Source organism: Martes martes (assembly GCF_963455335.1).
Source record: "Martes martes genome assembly, chromosome: 2".
NCBI classification, from domain to species: domain Eukaryota; kingdom Metazoa; phylum Chordata; class Mammalia; order Carnivora; family Mustelidae; genus Martes; species Martes martes.
In genome coordinates, this window is record NC_137889.1 from 118,083,631 (window position 1) to 118,102,208 (window position 18,578).

General features: G+C 35.9%; 1 protein-coding gene across 1 annotated transcript; it reads right to left on the reverse strand.

Moving 5' to 3' along the window:
- Window positions 1-506: 506 nt before the first annotated feature.
- MAD2L1 (mitotic arrest deficient 2 like 1) lies at window positions 507-9,064 on the reverse strand. The gene is made up of 5 exons (XM_080797416.1): window positions 8,847-9,064; window positions 7,807-7,953; window positions 4,694-4,814; window positions 3,617-3,720; window positions 507-2,924 (listed from the first exon to the last, which is right to left on the reverse strand). Exons 1-5 carry the CDS (start codon window positions 8,917-8,919, stop codon window positions 2,752-2,754), a joined length of 618 nt encoding a protein of 205 aa, XP_080653542.1. The 5' UTR covers window positions 8,920-9,064; the 3' UTR covers window positions 507-2,751.
- Window positions 9,065-18,578: the final 9,514 nt, after the last annotated feature.

The following is an 18,578-nucleotide window of genomic DNA, read 5'->3' on the forward strand; positions in this document are numbered from 1 at the left end:
AGACTTGCCCGCATCAGTGGAATGTGGGCAAAAATGTCAGTGTGAAAGTGTGGAAGCTAAGTTTTAAGAGTCCCGGATAGCCTTTTCCCCTACAATGGTAGAATGAGACATATGACCTACAGATTTGCATAAGACAAGCACCCCAGATAACCCACACTTACCAGGAAAAAAAAAATGCTTATGGTTATTCTATGGTTGTTTCCTATGAAGCAAAACCCAACTAATACATGAGATCATATATATCTCTGTGTAAAATTCCCATGAAGGCTTGACTTCTCTGTCCAATTGATGACACTGCAAGAAGAATCCTGAAGACCAAGTATGGTTCAGTCCCTTCTGGGGCTCTATTCCAGACCTTGACAGGCCCAATCGGAACATGTTTTCATTCCTCTACCTATGGTAAGCAAATCTGAGTCAGAGTCCAGGCCAGGCCTATCAGACTCTCTTGGAATCTTGGCTTCTCTGGTTTAACATGGTGTGGAAGTAAGTCATGCATGCTTTTTTTTCCTTTCCAAATTTTTATTTAAATTCTAGTTAGTTAACATATACTGTAATACTGGTTTCAGGAGAATTTAGTGATTCATCACTTACATATAACACCCAGTGCTCATCAGTCATTCACATTTCTTGAACCCGTTGGTTTAAATACCTCCCTAAGGTGAGCTTCAAGGTATAGGAAAGAGGGTGAGACAAGTATAGTTGGAGCCATAGGTCAAAGCTTTTCCAACTGAGTTTTACCAATAAAGCTCATAGCTTGGCTCTTACTAAACTCCAATATATATATTTCCTGATTGAAATACAATGTATACAGGGGGAAAGTCAGTAGAAGTCAGTAATGTTAAAAATCACAAAATAAAAGTGATTAATATTAGAATCATTTAATTTGGTGAATAAAAACATAAATGACAGAAATTTGAGTATTATCAATGATATATTAAGAAAGTTTCTACTGGTGAGCTTTTTGGGGGAAGAACCACATTATTTCTGGTTCTTTAGTGGAGGCAGTGTTTCCAAAAGCGCCTTGGAATTTCTTTCTAAAAAGAATTTCAAACTTTTATCCTAAACGTAGTTTCAGGATTTTCAACTCTCTTCATATTTTTACTGACCTTCCATTTCTGCTTTCCTTCTCAACCTAATGTTTCATGTTAAGAGGTTATGGACAGCCCAGAATTCAGTATTAGTGTCCACTTTGTACTACATCTTATGCTGGAAAACCAGACTCTTGACCATACCTAATTTAACATCATTTCCATTTCTGAAAAAGACTTGTGGGTGGACCTCAATTAGATAGCTTCAATTCTCAAGGGAGCTGTGGCTCTTTCACAACAGCATTCATTACACCTATCACCAAATATTGGTACCTACTTGTCTTGCACTGAGAGAAGAATTGCCCTTTATTCTTAACAAGCAGGCAACAGGATCAAAGAGATCAGATTATTCAGGTGAAATAACAAAGACAAATACATATGGGATAAACCTGTGCAGTTACTTTCTGGTAGCTTGCCATGTATTTTTCTCTCCTTATCTCAAACTTCAGAAAAACCAGGACTCTGTTTCATTTATCCCATTACTTGGCACATTAACAGTTGCTCATTTTGCAATTCTTGATTGAATGGATACAGGCTATGTGTTTTTACTTGACAGTGAAGATTAATGAGTTAATACATATAAAGAGCTTAGCATAGTGTCTGATACTAAGCACGCAATTATTTAAAAATGAGATAAGATTTAGAACAGAGACTAGAAGAGACTTTCTAGAAGTTTGCCTTCAACTGACCTTGGAAAAATAAGGAAAAGTGGGCTGGCAATGAGACTAGGAGTATAGAAAAGTACTACAGACCAACGTATGGTAAAACAAATTAATTCCAAATGACATGTATTATTTTATACAAAGAATGATGCTTATTTTAAGTCCACAGTTATAAGATTAAAGGGGTATAATCAAAGCTTGTTCATTAAATTGAAAGTACCTTCAGACTTTTTAAAGTTTGTATTCTTAGGCCCTGGTAGGCATAAGATATTATTTGCTATACTGAATCCATCCTACTATTTAACTGTGTTAATACTAGACCAATATAAAAATATGTTAAGACAAATTTAAAACATACATATTTTAACTTTATTACATCATCATTTAAAGCTTGATTTTGTAAAACATAAAAAAATTCTTAAGAGTTCTATATCACGGGAATTTAAACAGTGGCAATATACACAGCTTTGTAGGTTCAAGTTATATAAATTAAAATCAAATAATTGGAAATGTTTTCAATATGGAAAATATACAAATGAAATAAATGGCAAAAGGACCCAATAGGAACAATATTCCATTACTTACAGATTATCATTAGATAATTTCAGGATCTAAATAAAGACTGTGAATATTGAGACTTCTTTTGTTGTATTTTATATTGTGGTATCTCTGTAACCTATATTCTGAGTCAAGGTACTTGACCAAAGGCATTTAGCTTTATAGCAATAGTTTTCCATCTACAGTTACCACCTTCAAAGGAATTGACAAAACAGTGCTGATGTAATCTGCAAGTTCCCTTTTGAACAATGTGCAATAATTTATGTCAACCCTGTATAAAGTCATACAGGTACCAAAAAATGGAACAATTATGCACAGTTCAATAGAAGCTTTCCCCACCTAAAAATTAACCAATGAAACAAAATGTATCAACTCTAGTTGACTTGGTTTCAGGAAAACCACATCTGAGAATTACAAGTACCATCACTGTCCTTATCTCATCCTCAGTCATTGACAGGAATTTTGTAGGCCACCATGCTATTTACTTTGTGGATTGTAGTAGTAAATGAACGAAGACGGACTTCCTCAGAATTGGTAATAAACTGTGGTCCCGACTCTTCCCATTTTTCAGGAACAACCAAATCTTTGTCTGTATAAATCAGTAGATCAAATGAACCTAAATTGGGGATAAGATCATTAAAGTACAATTATTTTTTCAAAAGTACAACTACCCTTCCTGTCTCTTTCACATTTGAACCACCTATAGTGTCAGAAAAGCTAGGTTAGTTCATCTCTTTACCTAACTGCTTTTCCTCAGTGGAAATTTTAGTACAAAACATACTGTACTCTTTTTAGTTTATTTTATGAAAAACTCGATTTTTTTTTCTTTAAAGAGAAAAACCACTAAAAATATTTGCAGGAAGTGTATCATTAATCATGAGACAGCATGAATCTAAGCCACAGAAAAGATAACAACTTGGTTCTGTGATTGCCGTATCCCAGTACCCAGAACGGCATATGGCATATTGTAGGTATTCAGGATATATCTGATGAATGAAGGAGTAACTTAGAAAAGACACAATTACAGCTATAAGTCTTAATTATAAACACAGAGATGTGTAGAAAATAAAAATAAATCACATCAAAATATTCAAGAGTGACTACCGTAGAATACTTTCATTCCTTTCCTTTTTAGCACTTCTAAATAAAATGCAAATAGCATTACTTTAGCTTTATAACATTTTTCTCATTCACGTAACATGACATTGATAATTAAGAAAAAACTTAACGAAAGCGTTAATTCTTAAAGTAGGAGCTTAGTCTTTTCCACAACAAATTTAAGCCAATGTGAAGTTGTAGAATACTTACAAGAAACTTCCAGCAGTGGCAGAAATGTCACTGTAGCTGTGATCTGTCTGATCACTGAACGGATTTCATCTTGGATAGCTTTCTGAGACTTTTCTCTGGGTGCACTATCAAAGGAACCAAATTAATTAATTCATTTTAACTTTTAACAAGTTATTTAAAACACTGGTAAAATTATTTATCTGATTAAGTGCTTCCAAAATCAAATAAGTAATGCATTTAAAAGGAGTTTTTTAACATGAGTATAAATATATGTCCTTAAGAAACCTAGTAGGCACAATATGTATCTCTATTATTTCATTTACCCTTCCAACCATTTTTTAGGGTTGACCTTAGTATCAGGTCATTAAATAACAGATGACTAGAAAAGCTGCCAAGTACTTCAAGTCAAGAAAGCTTCAGCATGTCTTAAAGATAACAAGTAGTATTTAAAATACTTAATCAATATAATCATTTGGCATTTTTAGTAATGCCTAAATGTCTAATATCCTATTGCCTCAAATATGTTAATTATGTATGGAGTTATTTTTATAATTAAACATTTTCTAAAATAGAACAAAGACTTCAGGAGCAAACTTCATTACATATGAGAAACAGTTTACAGGGAAGCATGCCTAGGACAATGCTAGAAATTAACATATAATGATGGGCATCTCCCATCCAGAGGATCTAAAAATTTCAGTTTAAGAAGTGTCTAAGGAAGTCTGTAGCATTAAATGAAATACAGTAAGCTGGGGAAAAGTTTAGGATAATAATTCATGGTTAAAAGTACCTTTCAAAATTCATGAAATGGCCCACCTAGGATAGATACCATGTGCAGCTTTATGTATAGCACCATAAATAACTGAAGTTTGAAATTTATGGATTTAGCCTAAGGGCAATTACGTTAAAACTCCATGATAGGCATAATTCTTTTGTGAGCTCAATCTTTCTCCACAGGAGATTAAAGATCAAATCTAATATACTTAGAAACAAACGACCTTACATGAAACTAGTTCAATATAATTAGAACTCATTTAGTAAAAGAAAACAGTTTTGGAAAAAATCTATTAAAGTTGAAGCAATTTACTTCATACTTACCTGTCATCTTTCGCAGTCTTGTCACACTCAATATCAAATTGCCACCTTTCAAGGACCTCACCACTTTCAATATTTGAGATGACTACCACCAGTTTCTGAACTGAACACTTGTATAACCAATCTGTAATACATAACAAGGCATCTTTTTTGGTTCACTGCATTACAAAACAACTCTCTTCCCAGGTCTCACTTTCTATCCTCAGCAAATTCCTACCACTAGTATTTTGGAACTCCGCCAACCTATACAGAAAACCTGTCCCACAATAACCTAGCTCTAGTTTTCAAATTCTCAGTACTTATACCAGATGTATAGTAGTGAAGACAGAGTAGTGAACATGCAGTACACCCTAATCCAAGGTAAGATGCAGGATACGGCTACTAATCTAACCACTGCACTAATAAATGTAAAAATTGTTAATTGTGATAAATGCTATAAAGTGCAGTATGTGATGCAATGAGAGCATAATACAGGAAAATCTGACTCAGGGAGTTTTCACTTGACTTCAGCTCTACAAATAAATACCATTAAATATGCAAAAGGATATAGAAAAGGGCACAGGTCTTAAATACTGAAAAGGGAAAGAAGGGTAATACAACTACAGGAAAGAAAGGGGAGAATGAACAAGTTCAGTTTGTGCAGGATATATATGGGTCAGACCATGTAAGCCCATGTGGGCCAAATTAAAGAAGTAATACTTGAACCAGGGAAGTCATTACTGTATTTGAAGTATGGTGTGATGAAATTAAACTTGTATTTCAGAACTATCCTTCTGGCTGTGATGTGGAAAGTAGAGTGGAGGTAAAGAGGGGATCCAGAGACATTTATTAATTAGCAATTCAAACAAGAGGAAACGAGGCTTACAGGATAAACTAGTAGAGATGGATCAGTAGATAGATTCAAGAGATTTCATGGTTAAAACTGTTAAGATTTACTGAGTACTTATGAATAAGGAAGAGGAAAGACTCAGGGATAGCCCCCAGCTTTCTGGTTTATAACGTTAGTTGGATGGTTGATCCATTCACTGAGAAATAGATTGCAAATCGGAGAGGATGCTTAAGTTTTGTTTTAAGATTTTAAGTAATCTCCACACCCGACATGGGTCTGGAACTTACAACCCCGATATCAAGAGTTGCATGCTCCACTGACTGAGCCAGCCAGAAGCCCCTTAAGGTTAGTTTTCAAGTATCACTGGGATAGCCACATGAAGATATCAAGGGAGCCACGAAATCTATAAGCACAATAGAACTGGGCTGAATGTATGCTTGTGAGTCAACTACACAAAAGTTGTTAGTGAAGCTATGTACATGTCATAGATCTAGAGAGAGATTATAGTGAGAAAAGGGCCTCAGGACAAGGCCTGAATTAATCTTGGAAATTGGGATAGTATACTCAGGAGTCCACAGGTTTTGTTTTTTTTTTTTAAGAGATAAAAACAATTTTATAATATTTAGGGCTTGTGGGACACCTAGGTCTCTGTTGCAGAGTCTTTAAAAAAAAGAGCCCTTTAAAAATCTGAAAACATTTTTAGTTTGCAGGCAGTACAAAAATAGGCCACTTGCTGGATACGGGCTGTCAGCTTTGCTTACCCCTTGACATATCAACTTTTTCTCAATTTAGCTCTGAAAAGGAGGAGACTGGGTAGCAACTTAAGGATTGGGATGCGTGGACATTTTTTTCTTTTAAAACTGAAGACAGATGAAACCAATGAAAATAACTCAAAACATGTCAAAAAATACCAGAGAACTGAAGTCCTTAAAAAGGCAAGAGGGATGGAGATTCAAAGATTGAACAATTTGCCTCTAAGAAGAGTAATTCCTCCATTTTAACTAAAATAAAAGGGCAAAATTGTATAGGAAGGTCTGCATACACCTGAGGTGAAATATCCTCAATGCAGTCTTTTTTTTTTTTTTTTAAAGATTTTATTTATTTGACGGAGAGAGAGAGAATCACAAGTAGGCAGAGAGGCAGGCAGAGAGAGAGGAGGAAGCAGACTCCCTGCTCAATCCCAGGACCCTGAGATCATGACTTGAGCCAAAAGCAGAGGCTTAACCCACTGAGCCACCCAGGCACCCCTCAGTGCAGTCTTAAAGGAGACATCCCCAAAACCAGTAGCTTAGGTGGGGCCTGCCTCTCTATTAAATTACAATGACATAGATTCTTAGTTGCTTACAGGTTTCAGGCTAAATAATCTGAGTACAGTCCTATGAATGAGTATGGGTGATTTAGCCCTGAAGATAATAAAAATACAATTAATCTAATTTTAAAAATAAAGTACTTGATAACAAAAAAAGTATGTATAACTCACGAATTAAAAAAAAAAAAGAGATGACTACTGTGTTTTTTGGAACTAGTTTTGGAAGAGCAAATGGGGACCTAGAGAGAAATATTCTACAACACAGAAAAATTACAAGTGAGAATCCTAAGTAGAGAAAAATATGGGGGGGGGGGGGGAGGAATAGATGGAGAACAAGTACTGATTCAATTCAGTAACTTCTTGAGCTAAAGAAAAACAATGAGTGTTCACAGAGAAAAGGCTGACTGACTTCCAGGCAGGATTTTAAAAAAGACAAATGGAAATATGCAAAAAATAAGAAAACTCTATTAGGTGCTCTATTACTTAGTAGTTCTTTCCTTTTTTTTCTTTTTTTTTTTTTTTTTAAGTTCGGCTCCTAGGTTGGATCTACTTTTATTTTTTTTTATCTTAAAGTAATGACGGTTTTAAACTCTAGGCAGCTACAGAAAATATATCATGTTAAAAATATATGGTGGATTTTTCTCCAATAATGAACACCACCATAGTATGTAAAATTCCAACTTGGTTCTATCTGGCTACATGAACTGCAAAAATCATTTCTAAGGGAGTGGATGGAGACAGTTCTGTGAAGCCATATCAGATTCCTAACATCAAAATATTCAACCCACTCACAATACAGTATGGGAAGCGTGGACTTTTTTTCAATTTATACATTATCTGTTTCCTTCCCATTAAGAATCACTGTATTTGAGACTGTAGTGTTTTACACCTCTTTGTACATAGCTGAACACCAAGATGCTAGAAAACACGGTCCTAAAAGGCCTGCAAAACTCAAAATGGTTTTCAACAATTAAATACCTTTCAGTTGTTCCACCACATTATTTAGGTATTTTATGAGCTCAGGATCAGTTGTTACAAGCAAGGTGAGTCCATACTTCTGCACTCTAGTAAAGGTTTCAGATGGATATATGCCACGCTGATACAAAATGCTGTTGATGCCAAATGCTGAAAACAAAAGGAATGTTAGAGAAAAGTCATTATCACATTGTAACTCTGGAAAATAAAATACTTTCAGATGTGGCTGCGTTTCATTAATGGTATAAAACTGTAAATGCCTAAACATGTGTTTGTGGGCATCTTGTTGAAAGCACAGTAGGTAAAAGGTGGCATTAAACATCCTTAAAATCTTGCTTCTAAGTAAGAGAATACGATAGCTACAATTCTGTGGCAATAAAAGAAAAACCCCAAACTGCATTTATCTACTGTCGAAGTAGTACTACAGCTCACTGTAATCCAAGTCCCAATTCAGATTATGCGGTTCGAGGGTGTCAAAATAGGCTTTTGCATCTGAGTTAGCAACTGATTAACTGCTCCCTCCAATGCTCTCAGCAAGCTTCTCTCTTTTCCCCGCCTTTCTCCTCACAAGTCCTGCCAGAGTCTATCTGAAGGTACAAGTGGCCTAGTTCAAAACAGCGTTTCCTAAATCTAATCCATCACCTCTAATACCGGAATCAAAACGCGGCCGAGGGGTTGTCAAAAATATAAATGGGCCCCACCCGGCTGTACTCCGTCTTAAGTCGCGGAGGCCGGGGTTGGGGGGCGGTGGTGGGAAGTGCGTAGGATCTGCGGTTTAAAGCAACGCTGCAGGTGGAGGGGCTACGCCGCGAGGCAGGCCTCAGCAGCACCTAGGCCTCCTGCTCCACCATAGGCAACGCGTCCGGGGGCGGCGCCTGCATACGCTTCTTCCTAGATTCTCCCGCCAGGCAGGAGGCTGAGGCAGACAGAGCTTAATCGGAGGTATGTCGATGGCCCCATACCCCCCACCGCTTTCCCCGCCTCCGTGGCTGAGCCACGGGCCTACCCGGCGGCCTGGCCCTCCGGCCTGCGCGAGGACTTACAGAAGAACTCAGCTACGATTTCGGCGCTCCCGCGCAGGGTGATGCCTTGCTCCCGGGAAAGCTGCAGCGCCATGGCCAGTCCTACAGACGAAGGAGTGAGCTTGCACCCGGCAGAGAGCGACAGCAGACACTTCCACACCAGTTCCCCGCCACTCGTTTCAAAAGTAACGACGCAGCACGCCGTCGGGCCCTCCGCGCAGGCGCGACGAGCCTCTAGGCTCCGCCCCACGCGGCGGAGCGGGCAGGTCCTCTGAGCGCCTGACGGAGCCGGCCTCTCACGCAGGCGCAGTGGGGGGGGCGTGGTCACGCCGTTCCCGGTCTTCCAGCTCGGGAGAGCCCTGGTTAGGCGCTCACAGTTATGGTCTAGTAGGCGAGGCTGTGGGAAGGAGATGCGGAAACCTGATTTTAGTGGCCGCTCCGTAGGCGTGCGGAGTGAGCGACCAGGGAGCACAATTTGTTAGTTTCAAAGCTGTTTTCAAAGTGATATGAACTGTCCGTCAGCTGCATCTTAAGTGGCCTCAGTGATCCCCAGCCGGCGATTGAAACTTTTGCTAGATGCTTTGGGAGTCAGTAAAGAAACCGCGTGCGCGTTAGCCAAGCCACCGCTTTAGAGGGCCTCATTACTGTATGGGAGCGCGGCTTTTCTTGAGAAATCGAGTTATGGTTAAAGGGACGAGCCGCAGCGCCTTTTGTCCTGTGTCTGTCCTGGTCTCAGCCTATTTCCCCTCAGTCCCGCTGTGAGGCAGTCTGGAGCGGCAGGGGCTGCAAAGGGCGGTCAGACTTGTGCGTAGTGTACCCGGCGCACGATGCACCCACAGAGGCCGATCAGGAATAAGTTCACCTCATCAAAAAGACCCACGTACGCTGAAGAGCTTTTCAGGGAATTTTGACTCACAAACTCAATGACTTCATGTTAGGATGGGAAGTACTAAAGTGCACCATTAATGTTCACGACAGTTGTGAAACAATTTTATTCTTAAAGCAGCTAGAAAAATTATTTGTAAAATGATGTCTCAAACACTGTGTACCACACAGTATGCTATTTAATTATATGAGAAACGCCTTCGTGTCTTATTTTTCTATTATTGCATAACAAATTACCACAAATTAATGGTTCAACATCCTTTTATTATCTTAGCCATGTAGATCAGGAGCTGTTATGATCCAGCTGAGTGCTCTGCGTTAAGAGTCTCACAAGGGTGAAGTAAAGGTGTCTGCAAGTGGAATCTCATCTAAAATCTGGGGTTCTCTTCCAAGCCCGTTGGTTGCTGGCAGGATTAATGTTCTTGTTTCTTGGACTGAGGTTCTTGGTTTGCTAGTTGTTGGCCGGATGCAAATCTTGTGCCTTTGCCAGATAGTTAGTTCTTCCATAGGCCTTCTCTTACTTCCAGTCCCACTGACTTTGGGGAGATCCCTTTAAAGGCTTCGTCTAATTAGGTTAGACCTTGTCAGATAATTTCCCCTTTGATGAATTTAATCTGGAAAGTGATACCGCATCATATTCACAGGTTCTGACCACACTCAAGCAGAGGAGATTGTATAAAATGTACTTCTTAGAGGCCATGGATTTTGTGGCCATCTTAGAATGCTGCTTATGACAGTGTTATGTATCCGATTTTGATCAGTTTGGAGAGTAAATCATAGGTAATAGGCCAAGTAACCCTAAAATATTCTTCTTACCTCCTTTAGTCTCTTGTACCTGTGTGTATGTGTGTTTGAATCACCATCTTTTCACTCCTTCCACCAGGAACTCAAAGCCATACTTCTGGCATCGCACTGTTAGAGCATGATGCATCGCACTGTTAGAGCATGATACTACAGATAAAAATTGTTCTCTTTCTGAGAATCTTTATGTCAATACTCAGCACTTCAGTAAAGACTTCCTTCAGTTTCATGGTAATACAGTTTTTAAATTACCTGAAGATACAAATAATTGTTAGTATAATTTTGGAGATTCTAGAGCTTAAAAGGCTTGCAAAATATATGTTTTCCATGTGTAGAAGAAGTATTTATTAAATACCTTTTTTGTGCTCTTTGAGGAAAAGTAAGAAATAATTAAGTTTAGAAGACCAGGTCTGTACTTTTTGAGGAGTTTTGTTTACTAGTTTTGTAACCTGGTTTTAATATGTATACTGGGGAAAAAAAAGAAAAATTAAAGTCTGCCTAACTCTTCGGCCCCCTTTCAGGTTACTTTCCTAATCTATCCATTCCTTTAGTCACTTTTCCACCTCAGGACTTTTCATAATGTGCTTTTTAATGTCTAGAAATTTCTATTTCCATGTTCACATTTCTAATTATGTTTATACTTTTTTTCTGTATTGACCTCTTACACTATAAAATCCTGCCCTTATGTATTCTCATAGCATCTCAGAGCACTATTTCAGAGCATTGTTTTCATTCTTACAATGAAAACAATGATATTATAGTAATTATGCAATGATTTGTGTTATATCATTCCTGTTACTGTGGGGGATCCATGATGACAGTGGCTAGTCCAACAATATTTGTTGAATGAATGATCATTTGAATATTTGCCTAGGAAAATTTCATGGAAGAACCCAAGACATTTTAAATTTGGATGGATGGGTGAGGCCATATTTTGGAAGCTTTGATTATCCATTGGAATTAGGTTGGACATTCCAGGGATTTCTAGACTCTTAGAATTAATATACTTAAAGGGGTATTTTTTTCAAGTGTAAATTCAGTAGTGGTTGTAGAATGGATTGTGTATAGGACAGTGGAGAGTGGTGGTCCTCAAACTTGAGAATGTGAAAGAATCACTTGGGTGTTTTGCAAAATGTAGATTCCTGACTTTTATTCTCCCTTCTCCAAATCTAATTCAGTCTAGTACCATAGCTGCTAGCCACAGGTGGCTCTTAGGCACTTGAAATGTACTTGTCTGAATTGAGATATGCTACAAGTATAAAAATACCAGATTTCAAAAACTTAGTATAAAAAAAAGAATGTAAAGTATCACAATGATATGCTTTTCAATTGATTACATATTGAAATGATATTTTCACATGTATTAGATTAATTTCACTTGTTTCATTTTAGTTTTTTAATATGACTACAAGAACATTAAAATTACATGTGTGACTTGTGTGAGATTTCTGTTGGAAAGTGATGCTCTACTTAATGGGGTCTAAGAGATTACATATTTTAACCAGCATCCCAAATGATCCTTACACTACTTTTAGAAAAGCATTAGACCATAATGGATATTTTAGTAACGTAGGCCTAGGAGGTTGAGAGCGTGGACTAGATGGATGCCAAAGAGTTTGAATAAGAAGGTATATATATTAATATTTTGAGGCAAGAATTGAGTTGATGACTTGAGAGAGAAGAATGTACTGGTAGTACAGATAAATCCAAGGTGGCAAGCTTGCAATAGAGATTAGCGTTGCTAAAATCTGTGGGGATGTTAGGAAGAACTGCCCAAACTCTGAGCCTATTCTATTTCTTATTTATCACTTTAACACTTAAGTTTCCAGAAGCTTTGGAGAGATGTCTATCCTATTAATTTTAATTCCTTGGTTTGACATTGACTTATCTTATCTAAATCATCTTATCTTTACAGAATGTTTTTTTTTTTAAAAACTTGTTTTCAGTTACTTGAGTTTAGTTTTATTTATAATTCAATGAAGTCTTTGTAATGTTTGGGGAAGAAGGAGGAATATTTGGATAGTGAGAAGTATCAATATAAATTGAGTTATTTCTGAAGAAAATTCAAGCAGAGAGCAAAACCAAACAAACCCTATCAATAAAAGAGGTAACTATGAAAAAGTGTGTCATGAGCAGGCCTATATTCAGAATTAGGATGCTAAAACCAGAAATGAAATTTCTAAAGCTAGAATCAAATGGAATTTTTGACTGAAAGTAACTTAATTAATGACTTACTAGAACAATCTTATAACTGAGGAAACTGAGGTCCTGAGTGGATACATGGTTAGTCTAAGATTCAATATCTAGTTAGAAGATTTAGTAGTAGAATCTAGAGTTCCTGACTTAGACTCTTGTTAAATTTTATCAATTTGAGGACATGCTAATTAATGCTCTTGTTTCTAAAGGCTGTTTTTAAAAAATAAGCTGATTTTAAATTAAATATTTTTAATATTTATTTATTTATTTATTTTAGAGAGCGAACATGAGTGGGAAAAGCAGAGAGAGAGGGAGAGAGAATCTCAAGCAGACTGCCCTGAGCAAGGAACACCCCATGGGGCTCAATCCCAGGATCCTGAGATCATGATCTGAGCCAAAACCAAGTGTTGGACCCTTAACCGACTAAGCTACCTGGGTGCCCCAAGATTAAGGGTTTTTATTCAATAACCTGTACACGTAACTTATCAAGAAAACAACAGTTACAATCCATAATGCATTTTATGTTAATACACAAAGTGTTTCAACTGCCAGAAGATGGCACTATTTACATGTAAAATAATACCTTTTAAAACTTAAATGTGTATCTGTTTCAATTTGTGCTTCAGTTCAAAGTAAAATTAAAGAAAAATGTATTTAGTGGCTTCTAAATTATCTGTATATGTGAAATACATCAGAATGAAATATTAATCATAATATAGAATTCATATCCTTCTTGTAAACATTTAGTATATGGATGCTCAGTATTTATATTTACACTTAATTTGCATATTAAGTTTTTTTACATGGAAAAAGGAATCATTTTAGGTAATTGAATCATTATTCTTACAGACTGATGAAAGTTTTCCTTCAGATCACTAGGTAGTACTTTATTTCTGAGGTCAACATCTTGACATAAAGCAGTTTGTTCTAAATCTGATAAAACAGAGGGATACTTGATGATATCTTCAATAAGAAATGCATTTACTAATTTTGAGAAAAATTACTGTGCACATAGGTAATAAATTAATTAATTATTAATTATGTCAGTTTGGGGAATTTGCTTTTTTCTTTTTAAAAAAATAATGTTGTCATAAAGACCTATTTTCCTCACATACTTCCCAGCTAAGGAGTTTCTTTGATTGTTGGCTCACATATTCAATAAGATAGCACAACAAATTTGAATCATGACATTTTATTAATAAACAGTGGCCTAGTAAAGTGAACAAATATAACCCCATACTGGTGTAATTTATAATTTTTAATTATCCAGTTGCATATTTAGGATGTTACATTCTTATCCTTAGTAAAAATTAAGAACCAAATATTGAGAACATATTAACATATTAATAAATCCATAAGTTCTTATAATGAAAAATACGGGCTATTTCCTATCAGAAAGTATTACTGTGTTTTGTTATGATTTTGTTTTGATACTATAATTCTCTTATGATAATGGCATATAATCACTTAGAGGTCTATTCATGGCTCAACCATGATTAGGTATCAAAGGTATAACTTGAAAGGCAGGTGATAACCTTATTTATATTTAATCCCCAGAGACTGACGGAACATGTATGTGTGTGTGTGTGTGTGTAATATATACATGAAGACTGGGTTCTGCAATCAGTTGGATTTGACAGCACAGTGTATTTTAAAATGTAATTGAACTTCAAAACAACTTAGAACATTTTCATGTATAGAAACTATCAACACAAAGCCTCTATGAAGAATTAAAAAGCCATGGTTGCTATTAAATTAATAAAAATAGATTTAATTTCTTAGATGATTTAATGATTATGTATTAAATTTGATCAAACATTTTATGCCTATCATATATTTATATTTTGTTGTGTCTGAATTTTCTGTATGTGGGGTTATTTTTTATTTTTGCCCATATGTAAGTAAAAGTGAATTAGTTCTGCTAAATCTGTCAACTACTAATTAGACTAAAATGTTATCTGAGTAAATAAGGTATTTTTTGAGGAGTTTTACAGACATAATAAAATAAATAAACCTTAAATTTGGTCTTTCTCAAATTTTGTGAATACCAATTTATAAAACTCTTATGAGAAGAAAAAGCTTTGTGAGAACATGGAAAATCACTTTACTTTAAATTTATATTTTTCTGTTTACATAAACTTGGTTTTGTCAACTGGAACAGTTCTCTTATAAGCGTCCTTGTCTTTATAGCTCATTTGAACAATACAGTAGTCAAGCCATATTTATCAGGTTACAGATCAGTCATGCACATTAATTCTATTATTTCTGCTGGGATGTCCCACTTAAAAATAGAATATGGCAGTGTTTTTAATTCTTGAGTAATGTATATAGTCTGTTTAATATCAACTGACAACAAAACGGCCTACTGAACCCTAGAGTTTTTGGTTTGGTGTTGGAGATTAAGTGGATTAAAAAATAAATGCTGTCTTTTTATTTTTGTTTAGTCTCAGTATAGTTGTAAATAAAGATGCTAACTTTTCACACCGAAATAGATGGCAATTATCTGTTGTAAGGTGGTCTTTTGAATAAACCAGAATATACCTTTTTAAGCCTGTGTTATATTCATATCAAAAGGAAATTTGAAATTTCATTAATTTGTGTATCTCCAAGAATATTCTTGCAGACCCTTGTCTGAGAAACAACAGGCTGGAACATTTAGATATTCAAAATGTATTCACAGAATTTTGATATTCTTAAAATTGAGGTGTGGTTATGAGTTTGTATAACTGAGAGTTATTAATGAGATAGGTTCCATTTTGGTTTTGGAATTTTACATTAAGATTCTTATTAAATTTGAGTTATCTTTAGTTTCTATTGACTTAATAAGAAATTATAATATTTAACTCCTAAAGGCAGCCAAATATACTATTGCAACATGGTTTAGACATCTTAGGGACTTATGTGGTGCTATCCCTTGGATAGCTGCCTGCCTTAGGAAAAAGATCAGGAGTGTAGAAAGGGCAGGCCATTACTTAATACCCCAGTTATGCCTGAAACTTGAAGGAAGGTTATTTGAAGGACTCTGGAAATGTGTATATACCTTCCTCTTTTCTTTCTCAAACATCTTGTTTAAAATAGTGTATCCCATTAGTAACAGAGAAAAATGATGAATATACACCAATATAGGTTTATTTATCTCTAAATTATAAACATTTCCAGACTATTAGGTACATGTAGTATATACTATACTTTATATTTATATATATTTAAAATATATATTTATGTATGTCAAATGTTATATTTTATACATGTTATATTTAAACATTATATATATATATATACATATATATATATTTAAACATACACGAGTTAGAAATTAAAGAACGATGAGATAAATGTTTCTTTTAAAAATGATTCTTGTTGGAGCGCCTGGGTGGCCCAATCCGTTAAGCGTCCAACTCTTGGTTTCAGCTCAGGTCATGATCTCAGGGTTGTGAGATCGAGTTTCTACCTCTGGCTCTGAGCTCAGCATGGAGTCTACTCCAGATTCTCTCTCCCCCTCTTGCCTACTCTTTTCCTCTCCCCACTCAGGCTCTCTCTCTTTCTCTCTAAAATTAATAAATAAAATCTTTAAAAATGATTCTTGTTGTATCACTAGAAAATAATTTATTTTTATGTTCACTAAATGTATTAATAACTGCATTAAAATTTATGCCATTAATATGCCTCATTTAAAAAAAAACTTGGCTTAATTATTTGTAAAGAATGATTTAAAAGTCTGATACTGAGTTCAGTTTATTTTGGTACTTGTTAGTTTTTTGGTTTGTTTTGTATTTTTTTGTTTTTGTTCTTTTGACCATCAAAGCTAAAAAAGATACATCACAAAGATATGAAGGTACAAATGGAAGATGTTCATTATTGACTTATTTTTTATTTTTGTCTGTATTTTTACAATTTTAACAAATGGATCTAAAAACAAAGATTTAAGCAGTTTTGACTCATTTCTTAAAGATATGAAAACATATCTTTCTAATGTTTGGAACTAATTGTTTCTACCTTTTAATTGCCTTTGGAACTAACTTGTAATTTAGAAAAATTATAATTGGACTAGAAAAATCTGTTTCCAAGTTTTTCGATTGTACAGAGGAAGTTTTTTTGTTTTGTTTTGTTTTTTTTTTTAATAATCGATACAAACATGCTCTCTCAGCAGCATGGCTGTTTTTTGAAAACCATTTGCTCATTCATTTAAAAAAGTAACTTTTCCTTTGAAAGAACATACTGAGTGTTAATTTTTCTGAAATTAGTGTTAGATAGCACAGTATTGAGTGTTATCTACGTAGAGAAAGGGTGAGTAAATTTGAAACAGTTGACCTTTATTTCCTCAAGATACCAACAGTGACCTGTAACTTTCTGATACGTAGACTGTGTGAGGGTGCAGGTGTCAATGCATTTATTACATTTTAGTACAGTTCAGTATATTTTCCTAGATTAAAAAATCAACAAGAGTAGATATTCTAACAGTTCTTCCTATACCCCCAAGGGACTATTTTGTGAATATATTCCACGTTGGAAATCATTAGTTAAAAGTATGTTTACAGAATCCCTATTGACTGAAGGATAAGGCACCCTGAGTTGGGGATAGTAGGGTTCCCTGCTTGCCCCCCTCCCTCAGGTAGACATGGAATAGACAGATGTAACTTGGATGACTATCTTGCCTGTGTGGAAATGTCATTCTCCATGCCAGCTTCTGCCAGACCAATCCTGTGAGGAAAATACATTATTGTTATTGGGAAAGGGTGCCCCAGACTTTTGAACACCATTCATTTTTCACTTAAACCTGTCAAAGGCAGTTTAAGGATAAAAACCCTCTTAGGAGTTTCAACAAATTCTTATGTGGTAAAATTCCACTTGGATCACATGAAAAACTTTACTACAGGTAGCATAGAGGTGGAAGGTCATGGCACTGTCTAGCAAGCAGCAGTCTCCAGCCCATCTACCAGAAGCCGCATTCACAGGCACATGTGCAAGAAAAGGGTGTCATCCTCGCATGTTCTAGAGAAACGTTTTAGAGGTGAGATATCCAGACAATTTAAGAAGAACTCCAAAGGGACTTTTCCCCCCTCATCTGTAAAATGGAGGCAACGATAGTACTTGTCACATCAAATTTTTGCAAGGATTACAGGAAATAAGACAACTGAAACTTTGGTTTATTGTTAATAAATTATTCTTGTTATTGTTATGTTCTTCTTATTATTAATTCTTGTTATTATTAATTAGATAGCTTTTCTCCCACTTTCCCAAGCACCTTTCCTGAGTCTGATACATGTGTAGTCGAGGATAACTAGAGGAGTCTTCAGGTAACGCAACTTAAGGAAAAAGGTGAGAACGGACACTCTCTTACCATTACGGCCAACAAAATACAGTTATAATAGCTAGCATTTATTGAGCACTTCTTTTCTGCCAGACACTCTTCCAAGTGCTTTACGGGAATCTGCTTATTTAATCCTTTCACAAGCACACAAGTTAGGTACTTTTATTACCTGTTGTTAGAAAACTAACTTATAGAGCGGGGTGGGTGCGGGGGTGGTGTGGGGAAAATTAACTTATAGAAGGAAGTTGAATAATTTATCCAAGGTCATCCAACTCCGAGAACTGAAGTCAAGTCTAAGCAATCCAGAGGGTAGCAGGATGTGAATCCTGAAAGTGTGGAAGGTCTGGCTATGTTTTAGATAATCTATCATGAGATGATGCATAGTGGGTCCTTCTGCCCTGTCCCTCCCTCCATTCTTGATGTGAAATATTAAGTGAAGGGAGGAATAACCTTCTGTTTCTCAGCGGAGGAGGAGGCAAGTTAGAGAAGTGGGGAGGGAAAAGATAGGTAGACAAGAAAAAAGGGTTGGAAAGATTCTAGGGGCAGCCACTGTGGGGAAC

Coding starts and splice junctions, on each gene's coding strand:
- MAD2L1 (XM_080797416.1), bottom strand. CDS start 8,919: ATGGCGCTGCAGCTTTCCCGGGAGCAAGGCATCACCCTGCGCGGGAGC. Junction 4,815..7,806: donor TGTGGTGGAACAACTGAAAG/GTATTTAATTGT, acceptor TATGTATTACAG/ATTGGTTATACAAGTGTTCA. Junction 2,925..3,616: donor GCCACTGCTGGAAGTTTCTT/GTAAGTATTCTA, acceptor TCCCCAATTTAG/GTTCATTTGATCTACTGATT.